The sequence below is a fragment of the Charadrius vociferus genome, unplaced genomic scaffold, assembly GCF_000708025.1.
Source record: "Charadrius vociferus isolate BGI_N301 unplaced genomic scaffold, ASM70802v2 scaffold39, whole genome shotgun sequence".
In the NCBI taxonomy this organism is placed as follows: Eukaryota; Metazoa; Chordata; class Aves; order Charadriiformes; family Charadriidae; genus Charadrius; species Charadrius vociferus.
In genome coordinates, this window is record NW_009650188.1 from 5,097,390 (window position 1) to 5,115,995 (window position 18,606).

An 18,606-nucleotide genomic window follows, 5' to 3' on the forward strand; every position below is an offset into this window, starting at 1 on the left:
CAGCCTGAAACTTAGTATTTAAATACAGACACAAGGTAGCATTATCTGTAATGTTGCTAAAAATCCATAACTAGATATCAATATACAAATACGGTTAACAGAACTCAGTAACTTCAGTTACTAACTGTACTCTAAACTATGTTCAAGTTGTTGTCTTGCCAGGTGTCTTGCCATCTTTCAGACCAGACCAGCTTTCTATGCCAGCTACAATGCTTGCCCAAGCAAGCCTTGTGTTTTTGCCTCCAGACAATCCCCACTCCACAGTTTCAGCCTAATTTAATGTCAGTCACTGCTAAAAGCCGACCTTTTGGTACTCTAACTTGACAGCTTGTTTGCTCTGCCTCCTGAATACCCATATATGAAAAGAAGAATTGATTTACAGTGATTTTCAGGCAAACTGAAAAAAAATAAAAAAATAAAAAATCCGAACCAGTGAACCTTACTTAAGGGTTCCCACAGAGTAACAAAGAGTGAAAACGGGAACAAGTTCCCTGTAATTTTACGCCGCACATCAGCAGGCAACAGTAGTGTCCTGAAGAATAAAGATAATCCGTACAAAGGTAAGTATAGATGTCCACTGAGTAAACACAGAGTAAAGATGGAAGCAATAAAAATTCACACACAGCAGGGTTAATTCCAGCCAAGAGCCGTGAAGATCTCAGCAAGGACTGAAGTTCTCTGTGTGTAAAATCCAAGAGAAATTACATGCCTTTATCTGCCAGCCAATTCAACTTAGATGCCTCTTTTCCAAGTGTTAGCTCAAAATCCTTACATTAACACAATCTCTGAGGGATACTAGATAATATGGTCTCAGCTCACTCTGAACCTGTCCTAAAGGAAGGTCATAACCTGATTCACACTAACATTATTGTAAAAAGGTCTTGGACAGGGAAAGGAGCTACAAGACATACAAAAGTGATTTCCGCTGGAGCTACTGGCTCCTAAGCTAGACATAAAGGTCTTCAAGAATGGGAGTACAATACTTAACAGGTGACTTATTATTTTCTAGAAGTGTCTTTAAGATTTTAGTAGAGTCATAGAATAGTTTGGGTTGGAAGGGACCTTTAGAGATCATCTAGTCCAACCCCCAAAGCAGTACTTAAATTCTCAGATCATTGATCCTGAAGCATTCAACTGCTTAAAAGGTTACAGCAGCCCGTAGCTTGCCCATAAAAGAAAGGTGCAGTTACTTATACTTCTGTGACTTATGCTTCCTCTGTAGCTGTGAGGACAATGTATCAAAGGGCTGGTTACTACAGTTGAGTAAGTGTTCTTACTTCAAGTAATTGTCTGCACAAATTTAATCTATCAGCAAACATTCTGGTGCCACGAAGCTGGTGACTAAAAAGTGACTATAAAAATAATCAAAAGTTCTGTTTGGCATCATTTACATCTGACCTGCACTATTGAAAAGTAAGAGAACGCGTGGACTGAACTCCACATTGTTCTACACGCTTTTATACAGGAATACTGCCAGACAGATCATGAAGTATCCCAGGCAAAACTGGAATAACCTGTCGGAGTAGCCTATCCATATGGAGCCTGCTGTTGCAGTTAGAAGTCTTTGCAAAAACCCAAAACAAAGCTTACAGTTTCCTGGAAGAAACAACAAGCTATTTACTATTTTCAGTGAATTCTACATCTGCATCACAATGAAAAGCTCAATGATTTAATTCAAACAAAAACACAGCTGCACTCTCTGCAAGGCAAAGTGTCTTCAAATAAACAGTGGGGTTTGAGGATGCAAAGACAGAATCAGATGAAACAGAATTCAGAGACAACTTTAAGCAGGTATTTTGGGTAAGACCTCCCAGCTGACTGTCTTTGAGGAAGACTGTTTATAGTAGAATATCTTATAGTAAGATCTTAAAGTTCTGTAATCCTTTTAGCAGGTAGAATGACAATTAGGAAGGTAGGTTTCAAGAATTACATTTTCTCAGCGTCATGATTTCTCAAGAAAGGGAATCCAGCATCCTGGACTGTTGCAAAGACAAGAGCAAATTGTTTGAGCCATTTAAACACGAAGGAGCACAAATAAGAGAATGGTATGAATAGGAAGTGAGTAACTGATGCTACTATCAGGAGCACTCGCATCAAACTAAGGCACAGACTACATTATTCTAAGCAAATATAATAGTCCAGAATAGCAGGTCCTGGAACATTTCTAGGAAGGCCTGATCCAGACCTGTAGAAATAGAGAATCTCTCCTACTTAAGAATTTTGTAATAAATCTGGCTGGAAGGGACCTTGGGAGATCATCTGGTCCAACATCCTACTTAAATATAACTCGGCAATCAGATTGCTGACGGTCTCATCTAGTCACGTTCTTCAAGGATACCGTGTCTACAGTCTCTCTGAGCAACCTGTTACTGTTTCTCACAACCTGCATGTGAAAAAAATTTTCCTTGTTGCTACCTGGAGCAGTATGTTCTGCAAAATGGTGCAGTAATTCCTGTTTGCCCTAGTCATCCAGACAACACTATAGTTATTAGGGACAATGAAAGTCTTACTTATTTCCGTATTACTGCATAGATTTAGCTTTATATTAACAAGAAGTGCAACTTCAATATGACTTGAGCTCTACTTGATTAAGGCCCATGTGACAGAAACCCATGTAATTAGAACCCACTAACAATACACTAACAAATGATGAAGTAATTTTTATATTTAAAAATAGGTTCATACATTAAAATTTTATCTGAAATGACATTTTGATGGCAACTATATTAGCTTTGCCAAGGAAGTTATATTTCAAACACTGTATTAAGTCCTCTACAGAAAATTTTAAAAGCTACTGTTTTTAAAAAATGCAAAACAACCTACAGCAAAAGAGCTGAAATGTCATCTTTCAGAAAGTGATAATCCTTGTTACAGTATCAGTACAGTTACAGAAGTTAAACAAATTGGGGGGATTCATAAACAAAAAGTTTCATTTAAAAAATTTAATCTATACAGAAATTGCCAATTACACTTTTAAAAGCAATGTTAATCTAGAAAAAAGTGAGCCAAATATCACAGCTATTGATTTAACATTTATATTGATGCTTATACGCGTTTTAAAAAATTGTAACAAAAAGTTGGAAAAGGCTGAATTTTAGGATTTGACTAGCCCTCTAACAACTATATAGAACATCCGTAACAGGGTTTTTTTTAGATTCTAAAAAACTCCAGAAGATTTTTTTGCACAACAGAAGTTCTGGTACTAAAAAAACCCCTTTCCCAAAAATTAATATAGATTACATCCCTCCTTTCAAAACAAAACAGAGGTGAAAGGAACTGTTTATAACTTACTAAAAGTTAGATGCCTAGCCAAATTCTTTCTAAACATTAAGTGCACTATTTGACTATCACCTCAACTGGAAATATTTCATTCATTCAGTACTTCAAAAATATATCACCTTCTTAAATTCTTCTCAAGTATGTACTCAACATTTTGAGTTTTTCCAACAACCTCAAGCAGGTCTTCAGGTTAAACTTAATAACAAATCCTAGGTAGTATAAATCCTTTCTATTAAGTAATGTTCTGCACAAGTAATGTTCTGCACAAGTTTTGGTTTTATGAAAAAGCCACTTGACACAAACCACTGTCTTCCTAGTTTTCTTTAATGCTAAAAAAATTAAAGATTTCTTGTACAGGATTAAAAAAAATAAAAAATCAGAATTGTGTTTATCTTTACTGCATAACAGTAGGAAGGCTTTTTCCTATCTTAGGCATAACAGCAATTGGCAAAATTTTTTCTTGCTAACTGTGCTAATGATTATCAGACAAATTTCAGGGTTATTTAGACAGGAAAATCATAGAATTACAGAATGGTTTAGGTTGGAAGGGACCTTAAAGATTGTCTAGTTCCAGCCCCCCTGCCATGGGCAGGGACACCTTCCATTAGACCAGGTTACTCAAAGCCCCATCCAGCCTGGCCTTGAACACCTCCAGCGATGGGGCGTCCACAACTTCTCTGGGCAACCTATGCCAGTGTCTCACCACCCTCAGAGTGAAAAATTTCTTCCTAATATCTAATCTAAATGTACCCTTTTTCAGTTTAAAACCTCTACCCCTTGTCCTATCACGACACTCTCTGATAAAGCGTGCCTCCTCATCTTTCCTGTAGGCCCCCTTTACATACTGGAAAGCTGCTATCAGGTCTCCCTGGAGCCCTCTAGAGCAGTCGAATACGGACAAGAATTTTCTGTTCACATTTGTAGATGTGCATATACACATCTATGCTACAGCCACACAAACGCGAGGCTAGATTCCTAGGTATGTGATAGGGAATGTCTATACCATTGCATAGCCATTCCCCCCTAGTCACAGCATCCACTCATTGCTGAAAGTCTGAGGATATTGAACCTTTAACACAGGGTTCCTTTATCCAGAAGTTGGTCCCCAAAGTTAAACAGGTGTTAACATAAACAAACCAACCCCAAAGAGTTTAAAAAGTACTCAGACTAAAAATTCTTTCGCCTTCTCAAATCTGCAGCTGACACTCTCTTGGCTCCAGTTACACAGTGTTTCCAGAGCTGCAGTCACTATAGCTGGTGACTGACCTGCCAGAGCTTGAAATTCTAACATGAAAACAGGAAAAAATTGGTGTGGAGACCTCAACATCAATTGCTGTAGCACAGCTAACATCTTGGAGATAGACTCCATGCCCTGAAAGTTATGTTCTGCCTTGCTGAGTCTATGACCATACTGAAAATCATGTATATCTGACTAGTTCATCACCATTTAACTATTGTATAAGAAAGTTTAAATAGCTCAACTTCAGCTTGCTAATTAACCAAATAAGAATGGTGTGAAGACTGGCAAACAACACAAGCAATATGCTGCCAGAGAATCAACACAAACATCTAATACCATCACTGATAATGAGTTTCATCATGAAAAGCTAACAAAGGCAAATAACCAAATAAAGATGGAGCAGAAACAGGGGTTTTGTATGGCTGCATTTATCACAAAAAACTCCCACACATATGCCCTGGATGAAAAAATACTAATAAGGATTGGGGAAGAAACAGGGTACTAAAACTACTTTATATCCCTCTCCTCTCAAATCCAGGCATCTACATTTTTAACCTAAAGGATCGTACAGCTCTTATATTCTGCCTATCACTATAGTAGCAGTAAAAATAGCGAAATGTGGTATCCACGTTTAGGGCAAGAGACATCTAGATACTTATTTAAATGGAATATTAAAAAAAAAAATAATACATGTTTCTTCTGCCTGATACCCTACCCAAACTTTGATCTTCTGACACGGGCTGCTGATAACTCAGAGTCCTAAACACCTGAGCAGTATAACATAGGGTAAGGAATCAAACAAACACTGGCTGTGTAGCGTTCTTCCCTAGTGTATAGGCTGCCAAAAACCTGAACATAAATGCATACACTGTATACCTACACCTGTACTTCATTTATTTAAAGAGAAATATAATCCCTTGTAGAATTCAAGTACTTCAAGACGGTGACTTAATAGAGGAATTCATTAAAATGCTGATATTCTTGCACCCATTTTATGCCAGTTTTAGTTTGAAAATGTACTGTTCTTATAAAAGCACTTTCTTACATTAATTCACACTGATTTAAAATATCTTTGCCTTTGCAGCATTAATTTCTCTGATTGCATTAGAATAAAGGCTCAAGTTATTCTCAAGTGATTGGAACACACAAATGCAGGTAAATGTTCACCAGCTTTTATCCATATCATTGTAGATTAGGAAAAATAAGCGTAAGAAAAGTTTGAAAAAGAAAACACTTCAAAGTTAGAACAGGATTTGCATCCAACACTGCTACAAACATAATCCATAAATGTGTTTTCTTTTAGTTTTTAAATATCTAAGATTACATTGTCAATTTCAGCTGAGTACTTCTGTGTTCATACTTTGACATCTATTCATAAGGGGCATAAATGTGAGAATGCACCCTTAAAAAAACTCTCCTAAGCAAAATTACTTTGCATCCAGTGGCGTACAAGGAGAAAAGCCACACAGAAGCAATATCTGAAAAAAGGGGTCTATTTTACACTGTCCCTTTACCGCTACAGAATTATTTGGACAGTTAGCCATTGCAAACAAATTCAGCTTCAGAAAAGGAATTTGCTAATGCAGGTGAGCCAAATCGTAAGAAATGGTGGAAATCCAAAACTTCTGAGAACATTAATGATGTGAGCTGAATGTTGACGTTGATGCACTTAAGAGCACAATTACGCAAGAAAAGAATAGTTAAAAAGTATATGAAAAATCAAGGAGTATTAGAAAACCATGTATTCTTAAAAAAACCAAACTTCTGAATAAAAGGAATTTTCATGCTATTTCTGAGTTGAACACAATCTAAGTAAAACCACAGAATCACAGAATGGTTAGGGTTGGAAGGGACCTCTGGAGATCATCTAGCCCAACCCCCCTGCCAGAGCAGGTCACCTACAACAGGTTGCACAGGATGGCATCCAGGTGGGGTTTGAATGTCTCCAGAGGGGGAGACTCCACCACCTCTCTGGGCAGCCTGTGCCAGTGCTCCACTACCCTCAAAGTAAAGAAGTTCCTTCTCATGTTAAGATGGAACTTCCTATGTTCAAGTTTATGCCCATTACCCCTCGTCCTATCACTGGGCACCACTGAAAAAAGACTGCTCCCAGGTGGGGAGGTGACAGCAGCAGGCAAATACGTGCAGAAGAACAGCTGGTAAGAGCGTGCAGGTGGTTCTTTCAACCCAGCCAAGGGCCATGCTTAGAGCTCAGAAGGGTAAGCTCACTCTTTTGAAAGAAAAAAAAAGTGTATACAGTGACCTCATCAAAACAGAGGGATCACAACAAAACTATCTTGTAGCTTTAAGACTTAATGACAGCAAGTAGTGGGGGTTCTCAATGCACTTTCACTGCAAAGTAAAAGCATCTGTCCCAATTTACTAAAAGCACACAGTCTGGATTGTCTGCACAAAACAGGCGTATTTTCAGCAGTATTCATCTGTCTGTATTTTCATGTGTTATCTGCCAAAAGTCTCTTTGCAGTCAACAGAAAAAGCAGCATTTTGAGGACACAAGTCATACAACCTCTTTTTAGCCCCCCCACCTAAGAATGAGATGAATCATATCCTTGGAAAGAGCTTAATTCTCGATGTGATTATAGAGAGCTCCAAATAACTGGCTCAAATGCAGCTGTCTAAATTACGAACATCTAAAGCTTAGAAGAGACTATTTCCTCGTTACATTTCTGAATTCAGGAGAACATTTCCCAACTGAAATTCTATGTATGACTGGTCAAGTGTTTCTTCCTTCTAATTAGGATAGTCTTGGCACTGCTGGAAAAAAGATTTCTCACTTTTTTTTCAGATAACAAGCACCTATATAACATAGGTAAAATGGCAACAGAATCAGATGTACATACCCCCCACTTGAGCATAATATACTCTGCTGAACACAGTTTCATAGTTCTAGGAGCAAGAACTGTTTTGACCCAAGCACAAGAAATTAACATAACTAGGGCTATATCTTTAAATTTTTTTAAGCTCTAAGTTTTTGCAGAATGAGTTGCAGATACACAATCAGACTCCAGACCCTGAAATTAAGAAAAGAATCTGATAAAGATCTCTGACCATGGCTTTCATGTTACAGATAGGCCTATTTTCCAGAAGACCCATACCTGGGTCACTTTCTGCATTGCTGCTGCTTTAGAAATCATTCATTACAAAGAAAAATACCCACTTAGTGTATCCTTCATATTTGAAAGATTAATTACACTTAATGTGAAAATTTTGGCATGCTATTCACCATTCCCAGAATGGATCATCAGTTTTTCCCTAGCACAAAACAACCAAAATTGCCCATCATGACTTGAATGTGTATTTTTAGTTTACAGACACATGCACTGCTGGTTTAACTGCTCGGTTTTAATATGATTACATGCAGAACAGAACTTCATCCAGCCACAAACCTCAAGCCTAGTGATGCTGATCTCTTTATCACAGATTGAAAGTTTCTATTAGAGAGACAACGGAAGAAATCCAAGTGGAAGAGTCCTTATGTAGCTGAAGTTGGTGTGTTCACCAGTGGAAAAAGAAACGGTACTCTGATGAATCTTCAAAACATGCCTACAAATTGCTTTACTGAATTGTAAATAGACTACAGTAATCTGTTAACAGCAATGGTTACTCAGACACAAGGCCTGATAAAATTGCACGAATTCACATGCTCTAACAATTTAGGTAAAGCATCGTAACAGAACAGTGCTGCAAACAAACATCCTACAGACACTGTTGTTACGTTGCTTTTTTTTGATATTTGATGTAGAGGTAGATTATATCCACAAACATCCTACAGACACTGTTGTTATGTTGCTTTTTTTCGATATTTGATGTAGAGGTAGATTATATCAGATCCTCCAACATGAAAGGACTGGTAGTGTCTGAACATCTCCGAGCCCTCAAAACACAAGATTGATTTAAAGTAGTATTACAGTTATCTTTAAGGTCATATTAGAGGTGCTGGCATATCAGAAACATTGCCCGTGTTTTGAAGTGGGATCATTTATCCAAAAAGTTAAATACTATATAGGCTTATATCTATGAAAAGATAGTCCTGTTTCTAGAGCAACAGGTTTAAATCCACATTTATGGGCAAGGAGAGGAATAACGTTTTTTTCAGTACACACATTCAGAAGAACTTTTCTTGACTGTCTTTTGAAGTTGTGATGTAGAATACTGTAAACCTCCTCTCTGCTCCAGTGACTGTACTATTTCCAAGTACTGAGTAAACAGACTACTTCAAACATGGAGGAACTTAGCAGCTTCAATCAACTTCCTTAAATGAAGCAGCAGTACAGAATGCCAGACAGCTCACATTTCCAAGAATTCTTCAGTAATAGATACTGCAAGCCTCCAGAACTTACTCTCTTCCTCCATACCTACTTCTAGCACCTCTAATAATCTCTTGTGTCATTTAAATTTTCATAATCAAGAGGCAGGAAAAATAACAATGATGCTAGACTGTCAAAACACTGACAACACTAAAGTATCGGAGTATGGGGAGACTGGAGGTGGAAGAGAATAGGAGAGGGATAGTTCTAACCACACATGCTGACCTTACACAAAATGCATAAGGTTGCTGTTTTACAAGTTCTTTATAAAAGTCTTTTGAAGTGGCAATTTTGTTCCAATGTGTCAGGGTGACTACATCAAGTCGATGAGGTCATGCCTCAGCTAAGCAAGACAAGAGAGTTGAAAAATTCAGAGATGAGACAAAGAAGGGAAACACTGTATTCTCCAAAGCGTCTAGATGGTTGACTCATGAAAAACTGCCTGTTGGCTCTGGCAAACCTTCCCTGCCAGGCTCTAATGGAGGTAAATAATTTACTCTGGAAAAAAGGATCAACTGCAGAGAAGTTTCTTAGATATTTAGACAGAAAACATCAGTAGAAAACGGCACTGAGAAAAGGGCAATGCTATATCTCAATGAAGGTGACAAAAGTATGGTTTTTTCCCCTTAAATCCAGCATAATGCTGAGAAGACTGCACTTGGAGGGTAGTAGATGCATGAGAAGCTTTAATCTCCTGTACTATGCAATCCCTGAGAACGCAAGCTGTCTGTACTCTGGGAAAAAAAATTCCTGCTGGATGACTCTAAAATGGCAAACTTTGCCAGAGCAGAGAACCTATAGAAAACAGAGATAGGCAATGCACATTTGTTAGTGGAAGCTGCCTGACCTGAACAGGTTCAAACTGCTTTGGTCTAAGCTAGTTCCACAGATTTATTTAACAACATAAATTTATTTAACAGCATAAAAACTGTGTGACCTCGCTTTTCTCCATGAGGGCTAAAAAGCAAAACCATTTTTTAAAATTAAGTTATACAAAGAAATGCGTAACACTACAAAAATCCTGTATTACCATAAACACATAAAAAGTGAACATCAAATTCTATCAAGCTAATAATTTTGAGAAAAAGGACTGTGATAGAGGCTCCATTTCTCAACCCTTGCTGCAGTCAGGTGGTTTTGAGAGGCACTTGCCCTGCTCTCCCTCCACTTTAAGGATCTGTGCGTAATAGGAAAAAAAGAGCAACTGCTGTCACATAAGAAACTCGGGAAGCAGAAGTTCTAGAAAGGGGAACACCCTAAACATTTGAAGACCAGTAACTTAACAAAATGAAATAGATTCTGACATTCTGAAGTATCTGAAAGTTAAACTCCTGACAAAAGTAAGGAATATTTACAAATTATGCTGTTAAAGACTGTCAGCAACATACAGTTCTCACTGTCAGTTTCATAAGGCATTTTAAACAGAAAACATACCACAAAACATTTTGAATTTGGACTGGTTTGGAAGGTGGAAGAGAATAGGAAATGTTGCCTTGAGCTTCCTGCCATCCCCATCAAGGAAGAGGTGGAGTAACAGCAGTTGTATCATTAAAGGGGATACAAAAAAAACCCCTGCTTTTTATAATTTGTCAGCACGCAGTTCACACTGTATAAATTATACTGCCCTCCACCTACATTTCTATAGTTTGTTCTAAAATAGAATTTTTATTTTAGAATAGTACCACTGCTTGCACAATTGCCAACTAATCGCGCCAAAATCTTTATTAAAAGACCACATACTGCACGGGTATGTTTACAGTTCCTACCTATTGAAATTCCACTAGAAAGGGTGGAACTTTCTGCCTGCCCTCGGGATGGGACATGAGGCTCCATGACACTGTCATCCAGTAGATGCCTTGGTCCTGCGTTGGGGAATGTTGCGCTTTTAAATTCAGCTGTATTCATTTTGTGTATGAAACTAGAAATGAACAAGGACAAGACTGTTACAACATTATCTTTGATACATTTCAAAAGCTGTTGCTTTAACACCCTCAAGGATTGCATGTAGTGTGTTCTGAAAACCAAATTAAATCACGGCTCAAGTCACAAGCAATTGTGCATAAACTATACTATCTATAGGAATCGCTAGTCTTAAAACTGCACAGTGCTCTTGGAGCAAAGAGAAAGTCAGGAGTACTTTAAAAATTACTTTCAATATCCTAAGGTATTGTTGTCTTACTATAACACGTAACTGAGCTTTAGAATCACATGCTAGCTCATTAAAGGTAAACTTACACAATATAAGTTGAGATTAATTACTGCATTTTGAAAAGATGACAAGGGAATTGATGATAAAATGATCAAGATATTAATCGGAAGTACACCTATATAGAAAAAACCTGAAACCATTACCATACAAAGGTATATGAAAGTCTGCAAAGGAGGTCTCATCATAAAAATACCAATAAAGCAATTATTTCAGTTTGTATTTGAAAGAATTACACTAGCGTTGAGTTGTTATAAGGGACAGTTTTGTCATTCAGAAGAGCCTATTTTGACTAACTCATTGGCTATTCTTAACATTGTAACAGCCTAATTCTCTAATCTGACTAATTCTCTTTGGTTGGGATACTACCATTATAGCTCTGAGCTTGGTCTCTTGCCACACATTGTGAAGTATTGTGTACATATCATGCTACTTTTTAAAAGCAAAGCTTTTTCTATTTAAAGATAATACATCACAAAGCTCAGGATTCTCAGTTTAAAAAAAAAAATGCTGACTTGTATCCCAGACTATGACATTTCCTATGCCCATGTGGTATCAGGTTCCTAGGCGAAGGGGGTGTTGGTGGTAGCAAGGCTCCTTCAGCTGCAACATTTTTCCGTGCACTTTGTGGAGACGCTCCAACTTCCGAGCCTGGGAACAAAAAAGACATTACTCCCGAGTAACTTTAGAATTACCGTCAGGGTTACTTGCCAGAAAATTGTGGAAGAGTTGCACAAAACCTCCTAAACTCAATTTGTAAGAGATAGCCTGTAATAAAACTCATCGAGGTACTGATATTGATAATTTAAAAACCCTGTACTTTGGCACAGGATTAAAAACTCACTTATTTCAAATAGACCATCTAGTAACAAGGATTTTGTAAGTCCTAAAGGTTGCCGCGTTAGCTACACTGGCATTAAACAGGTCCCACTGATTCTACATTTTGAAACTCCTGCCTTCAACAACCTTTGGCATTGATCAAAAATAACGTACATTTTTGGAAGCACATTATACCAGGAAAGGTTTATATGAAGGCCCTTCTGTCTAGACACAACAAAGAATGAATATTTAATAGCTCTTTACCCCAAATGACACTAACAAGTTAGTGCCACAATACATACAAACACTGACTCAATTCCTTGAAAGAATTTCTTTACTGATCACCTTTACACTTCTTATTACAAATATACAGTGTTTATACTTCACACTTCTTTATTAGCCTCAGGCAAATATTATCCATGTTCACAACTCAAACATAATGCATTTCACAACCTCAAGTCTTCTAACATTTATTAAGCATTTACCTACTAAATCTTCTCTGGAAGCAGCAGAGTGGGGGGTGCTGGTCCCTGGTTCTATCTTTAATGATAGTCTGCATTAAAGAAGCATTAAAAATTACTTTATCAGGAAACAGAAGCATATAAAAGTAAGTTTTTGAAGATTTTTTTTTTTTTAAATTCACAATTGAAAGCTGCCTGTTTCTATAATTGCAAGAAACACTACAAAGTTCATACAGACCATGCATAGTTATCTTTACCACACACTATTTCCAAACACACTTTTTTTGGGGTGGAAAAAGCCCTACTACGGCAACATGGCCCAGGATTCACAAAATGACGTGCTAGGACATAATGTAGCAAATGAGTCTATTGCTTTGGTTCATATAGACCGGGACAGGTTTGCAATACCATGCTGAAGGAGGACCAGACTCAACAGCTAAACCTTGGCTACAGCAGAGCCCCGCAGCCTCTTCTACAGGAGGGAGCGTGACGCAGCTGGCACCGCCAGCCACAAGCAGCCACCAGTTGCGATCCTCACCCTCTGTGGGCAAAAGCCCAACACGAGCTGTTAACAAGGTGTGGAAAGCCATAAAAAAAGGGAAAGAGGCCATTGCTCAGTGTTGGCATCACCCTCCAAGGAAAACAGCTGTGCATAAACCAGGATTACGCAGCCCTGGGACCGCCACCAAAAGCATGAAACTCAAACGACAATACCACTACTCTAGCATAAAAACTGGGAAGAATAAAAAGTACGCAAATGCTACCCCCACTTTGGCTAAGATATTTATATTTGCTACTCTTCGTATTTTAAAGTTTTCCAAAAAGAGCACGAGTGTGCTGGGCCCAGCCTTTGGTGTTTACTGGTCTAAAAGCCAAAATCCTTATTTTGTGTTTTGGAAAATACATTATCAATTTGACTGCATCCATAATTTAAGAGGTTTTCTTTTTTTTCTTTTTTTTATTTTTTTTTTTTTTTCCCCCATAACAGGCACTTTTTAATGTTATTTCCAACAGTACCACAAAGAGGGCAGACTCCAGGAGCAGAGCAATCCAGGAAGATCAAGCATATCTTGTCCACTCAGTTTGCAGAACTAGAAACTTTGAAATTAGCAGGATTGGAAAAGCATATACTTAATTTTGGGATGAAAAAGTTTGAAGTTTGACAGCTCCTCTCCCTCCCATCCCCAGCCAGTTTAGCAACAATTCATTAAATTTTTTAAAAATCTATTTTTTTAATAAAATAAAATCCTTTAGGAAGAAAAATCATGTATTCAAGTCACAATGGCTGTTCTTTTCAGCCTTTCTGCAGACACCTTAGGGGATAAAAAGTAAAATAGTCACTTATAGTAAGAATAGTTCTTCAAGATACCCCCATAAAAAATTCAGTTTGGAGACGTACAAAATCCACAGGTGTAAAACCAGACTTTCTGAATAGTGGTCATGTTTCTGCATCATGTGCAATTGTCTCCATTCACTTCCTCGCTATCAAAATATGGGTTGTACAGGATGAAGAGACTGTAGCTTCTTCCACAATAAAATTCCCACTAGTAGCGAGTCCTACCTAGTGAAGGTGGAGAAAGGTGGAGTGTGTAGTTCATGAAAATAATATGCTGCTAAGAAGCAGACACTGCAGTTAAGAAACTTAGGTTTGGGTGGGTTTTTGTTTTGTTTTGGTTTGGTTTTTTTTCCCCTTTTCTTTTCTTCAAGTGTTTGACCACAGAGCTTTACACTCTGTGCAAGCAAGCAATACTTTCAAAATCAGGCTACAGAACATTTCAGCAAAAAGATAAAGCCAGATGCTCACACATGAAAATGCAGAGAACAATTTGTAAATCTTAGAAGGGAAGCCATGTGTCTGAGCTCTCGTTTACTGTTTTTTGACATAAACTGAGGGGTCCCCATTTGCTGCTTTTTAGTAAATCCAAGTTAGGGCTGTTAAATGGTAACGTGTACCTGTTCCTGTAGCGTGCGTACCCCTCCCACTGTTTGAATGTGACTACACAAGCAACGAATTCTACACAACTGAGGTGACAAACTTCCCAGGCAGGCAGGATGGGAATGGGTGGGGAACCTCAAGTAGATCAGCCAATGAACAAAAACTTTCTTCATACGCAACAGATTTGCTTTAGGTTTTTTCCTATCCTCAGGACTTGTTTCTGTCTCATGCCAGAGTTTTCCATTCCCCAGTTTTGCTGGATGCCAAATCACTTAATACAGCAATAATCTTTTAATTAAGGAAGTGGAAACCTCTGTTTTGGGTGGTATGCTGGGAGGAATGGGTGGGGACACAGGCAGTATTTTGCCTCTCAAAAAATCAAGTGTTTACATTTTACTTGCACTGTATAACCTAATCAAAGAGAAAAATATGAAATGAAAGCGAAATATATATGAAAGTGAAAACCTCAAGTCTCACTCAGCAAGAACTTGGGACTGGACACACAGATGACTTTGTTCTGGTGAAAATGACGTAAGGTATCTCCAATCACAGGATCCATCTTATTGACTCAACAGTGTTACACGTGAGCCAGAAATATGGAGTCTTCATTAGCAAACACTCAAAGAGGTCTGCAGATCAAATCAAAAGACCAAACAGACCCGAAAGCTAGGGCTTGATGCAGTCAGGCATAGAAAAGGAAGGAGATATGCCATCCAGCATGCTGAAGATTGTCTTGAGCACAGGACCCTGCTGTAACCTCACTACTTGCAACTGGTGCATCTGAGGTGAATAATCCCCTGAAACAAGTGCAATCTTGAAAGTGACAGGCTTCATATTATAAAAGTTATTTTGTAATGAGTTACAGTCAGTTATATCATTTCATACTTACTTGTAATTGTCATCTTCTACAAACTTTTGTAGTTCTTCTATGTACTGAACTGAGTTTAGATATTTTTGGACATGAGGCAACAGAGGAATATCTGGAGAACAGATGACATTCATTATCACTGTACCATTCATTTGTAAGCAAATTTATTTTCCAGAACCTATTTAAACAGAATCGGATCTCTTGCCTTTTTATGTGAGATGAAGGTACAAACTACAGTCCCTACTGATCCTGAAATTTTTGTCCTTCATAGCAATTCTTCTGCGTTGAGCTGACGTTCCCCACATCCATAAAGCCAGGTTTGTATCCCCCTAGAGCTGCTCCACTTACAAGAGCACACGTAAGGGAAAAGTGAGAGCGACCCCTGGCCAAACTGAAGTCCCAAACCTGGAGGGTTGTGTATGAAGACTCCTTCACAGCCCACATTCTCATTATATTGAGCTTTCAGTGAAGCCACAGTCCTGTGCTAATTTCACATTCCACCATCACAAACACAGCCTTACAACTTTACTAGAACTTGAAGAGGATTGTGAGGGAGACAACCTTTGAATAAAAAAATACATTATCTAGCCTATAAACAGAACAATAAATGTCCAAAAGACAAACAATGTATTTTATTATCTCCAGTAAAAGTACTACTCCAAAAGCAATCCTACTATTTTTTGAGTTCATAGTCATAAAACTATCAAACATGGGGATAACAAGTTTATAATGTACTAATAAAACTACTGTTAAGTACAATATATCCCACATTTTCCATCAGAAAATATGTACTGCGAAAGTGTGTGTGATATAGGAAAAGGATAATTTTATTGTCTCCTCACACTGACGCTCTGTCATAACCAACAGTACCAGAATAAACTTAGATTTTTGGGCTGAGAGGGTGAGGGAGTGTTAATGGCATTCCAATGGGCTGGGCCATAACTTACATTGCCTTACAGAAGACATATATTAAAGATTTTTAAATTGTTCTCTTTAATGCTGCAATATTTACACACTAGCTTACCATATTCACACGACTGCTGTAAATCTGAGATAATTCGAAGAATGTTGTTCATTAAATTTGTTCTTTGCTCGCTTTCCAGAATGCTCCCTGTTGATGGGTAGGCAGAGTCAATATACGTCAAGTCTGACAGATAAATACCTGAATAAGATTAGAATGAAAAGTTTATTTATTTAGTGTCCCACGTTTAGCAGGAGAAAAACCTCACAAACGATATTTTGAAGAATTTTTGCTTTCATTGACTAACACACATGCAGGTTGACAGCAGCACTGCCTCAGAATAGTATTCTGGATTTACTCAAGAAATCATTTTGACAAGATCTCTAAGAGCCTTCAGACCCAGAGGAAACCAGTAATAATGCTTGGACTTACAGGGAAGTACATCACCACGCCACCCTTGTCTGGGATTGAATTTGCACTCTCCTCAATCACTTAATCCTTAGTTTTGTCAACCTTATCTCAGCTATATTTCCAGACGCTGAGATTATGAGTACAGTTAGGTTCTTGTGTGCAAGCTTTCATTCTTTGTATAACAAATCAGCAGGAGGCAGAGAGGATCCTTTTCTCCTGCATCACACCACGCATGTACAGGCTGACTTTAACAGTGTCATTACTTCTAATTCTAAAGTTATTACAAGGACATGCACAATTACTCATGAACCTAATGTTCTACCATATCACAAATTAATGGTTCCCTTGACAAATATGAAGCATTCTAAACACACAATGCTAAAATACACAATCAAAATTACAAATTCTTTTAGGAAGTCTACTACTTCTCCAATTCAGCAATTAAATAAAAACAACAGAAGGAAAAAAGTCATATTATCTATAAGTCTTCAAGCTAAATAGAAACTCAAACTCAACTTGCAGCAACATGGGAAAAGTTAACTAGGCAAAAAGTGCGCTCAGATTGAAATGCAGTATGAATCCTGCAGTTCACATTAATCACAACTCCAAAGAGCCAAAGTCATGTAGAGAGGAAAATCCTCCTCTTTAGATACCAATGCTGTAGGTAAAACACGTATTTTAATTCTAAATGCAACTCCATTTCTTGAACTTCACCCAAAGACTAATCATTTTTGTCTCAACTACATGAAAAATATCCTGACCAACTCTGCTATTAATGAATTGCTCTTCATCCCCTGCATCTTCCACGAGATATCCAAACAAAAAAAAAAAAAAAGACTTAAGTTTGTATTTTTTACGAAACTTATTTCAGCAACAGGGAATTTCTAAAATTATATTTTACTTCACCTCTCAGCCTTGTATAACCAAAATCATAACAAGAAGTTTGCCTTTACAGGTGGAAGACTATTAATACAACCTCACAAGAACAGCAGTTGTGTTTGTATAGCACCTAAGCAGTACAGTCCTCAAATGTGAGTTGGGAAACTCTGGGCATCACTCCAAAATCAACACATACACGCACGCGTGTGCACACACACAGAAACAAATTAAAATACTTGTGGTTCAAAGGTGACATATAAAAAAGCGAATAAAAAAGGTATTACACATGACCTGATACACTACTAAATTTCTCAATTTTCTATTCTGCTAGAATCAGTTTATTAAAAAATAGAAGGATAATCAGAAACATGAGATAGCATAGCAATTAAATGTGACTATCTAGACTGCATAAGCTGTCCCAAACCTAACACTGCTAAGCAATTTCCAAAGAGGCCTTAAAAATCCCAAACCAGCTCAGTCTTCCACAGAAAGTAAATCATGCTTACTAATTATAATTAAGGAAATTCACTATGAACAGGCACCTGCAATATTATGCAGGACTTTACAGACCAATGTATTTGTAGGATTATCTTTGTGAATGACTTGCTCAATGAAGCGCTGATTTTTTTTTTGTTTTAGCTAAATCAGGAGCTCTTCTGTAGAGAGCTGTTCTCTAAACTTATTCAATGCATTTCTATGAAGTCTAAAATAATTTTGAAAGCATACTGGGGTAATTCTCTTTCAAATGTAATTGGCACGTCCTTTGTGAAGAAACCGAACAAATCAATGAAAGTAAATTGAATGCACTTAAATGCTGGCTGACTATTGACAGAACTAAACCCAGTATTCTGCATTCCTCACAGGGCATAATCTCTGTGGGTTTTGCTACTTCTAACACCAGTCAGATGTTATCAAATATTCTGATACCTACCCAAAAGCATCACACACACAGTTCTAACATTTTCCACATGTATCAGAGACTTCATGTGTTTAACAACTGGAACTGTTTCTTATTAACTGAATGTCAAGAATTGAATGCGACATTCTGTTGAACATTCTTCTAGACTATAAATGGTTCATTTTTCCTGTTGTATCCAGCCAGGCTGCCCCTTTTATTCCCAGCAACACAAATCGAGTTTTATCAGCCTGAAAGAATCTTTCTTCTAAATGAAGCCCAGTACTGTAATAACTTGAAAGGCATCTTTAGGCAGCGTAGTA

At 37.7% G+C, this 18,606-nt stretch overlaps 1 protein-coding gene across 2 annotated transcripts in view; it reads right to left on the bottom strand.

Annotated features, from left to right (window-relative positions):
- Nucleotides 1-18,606, bottom strand: part of RALGPS2 (Ral GEF with PH domain and SH3 binding motif 2) — a 100,170-nt gene that overhangs the window by 18,841 nt on the left and 62,723 nt on the right. For both annotated transcript variants that reach the window (XM_009892850.1, XM_009892849.1), the window contains exons 8-12: nt 16,162-16,299; nt 15,159-15,249; nt 12,358-12,425; nt 11,569-11,704; nt 10,614-10,765 (exon numbers count right to left, since the gene is read on the bottom strand). In XM_009892850.1, coding sequence (XP_009891152.1) covers nt 10,614-10,765; nt 11,569-11,704; nt 12,358-12,425; nt 15,159-15,249; nt 16,162-16,299 — 585 coding nt within the window. The remainder of the gene's footprint in view (nt 1-10,613; nt 10,766-11,568; nt 11,705-12,357; nt 12,426-15,158; nt 15,250-16,161; nt 16,300-18,606) is intronic.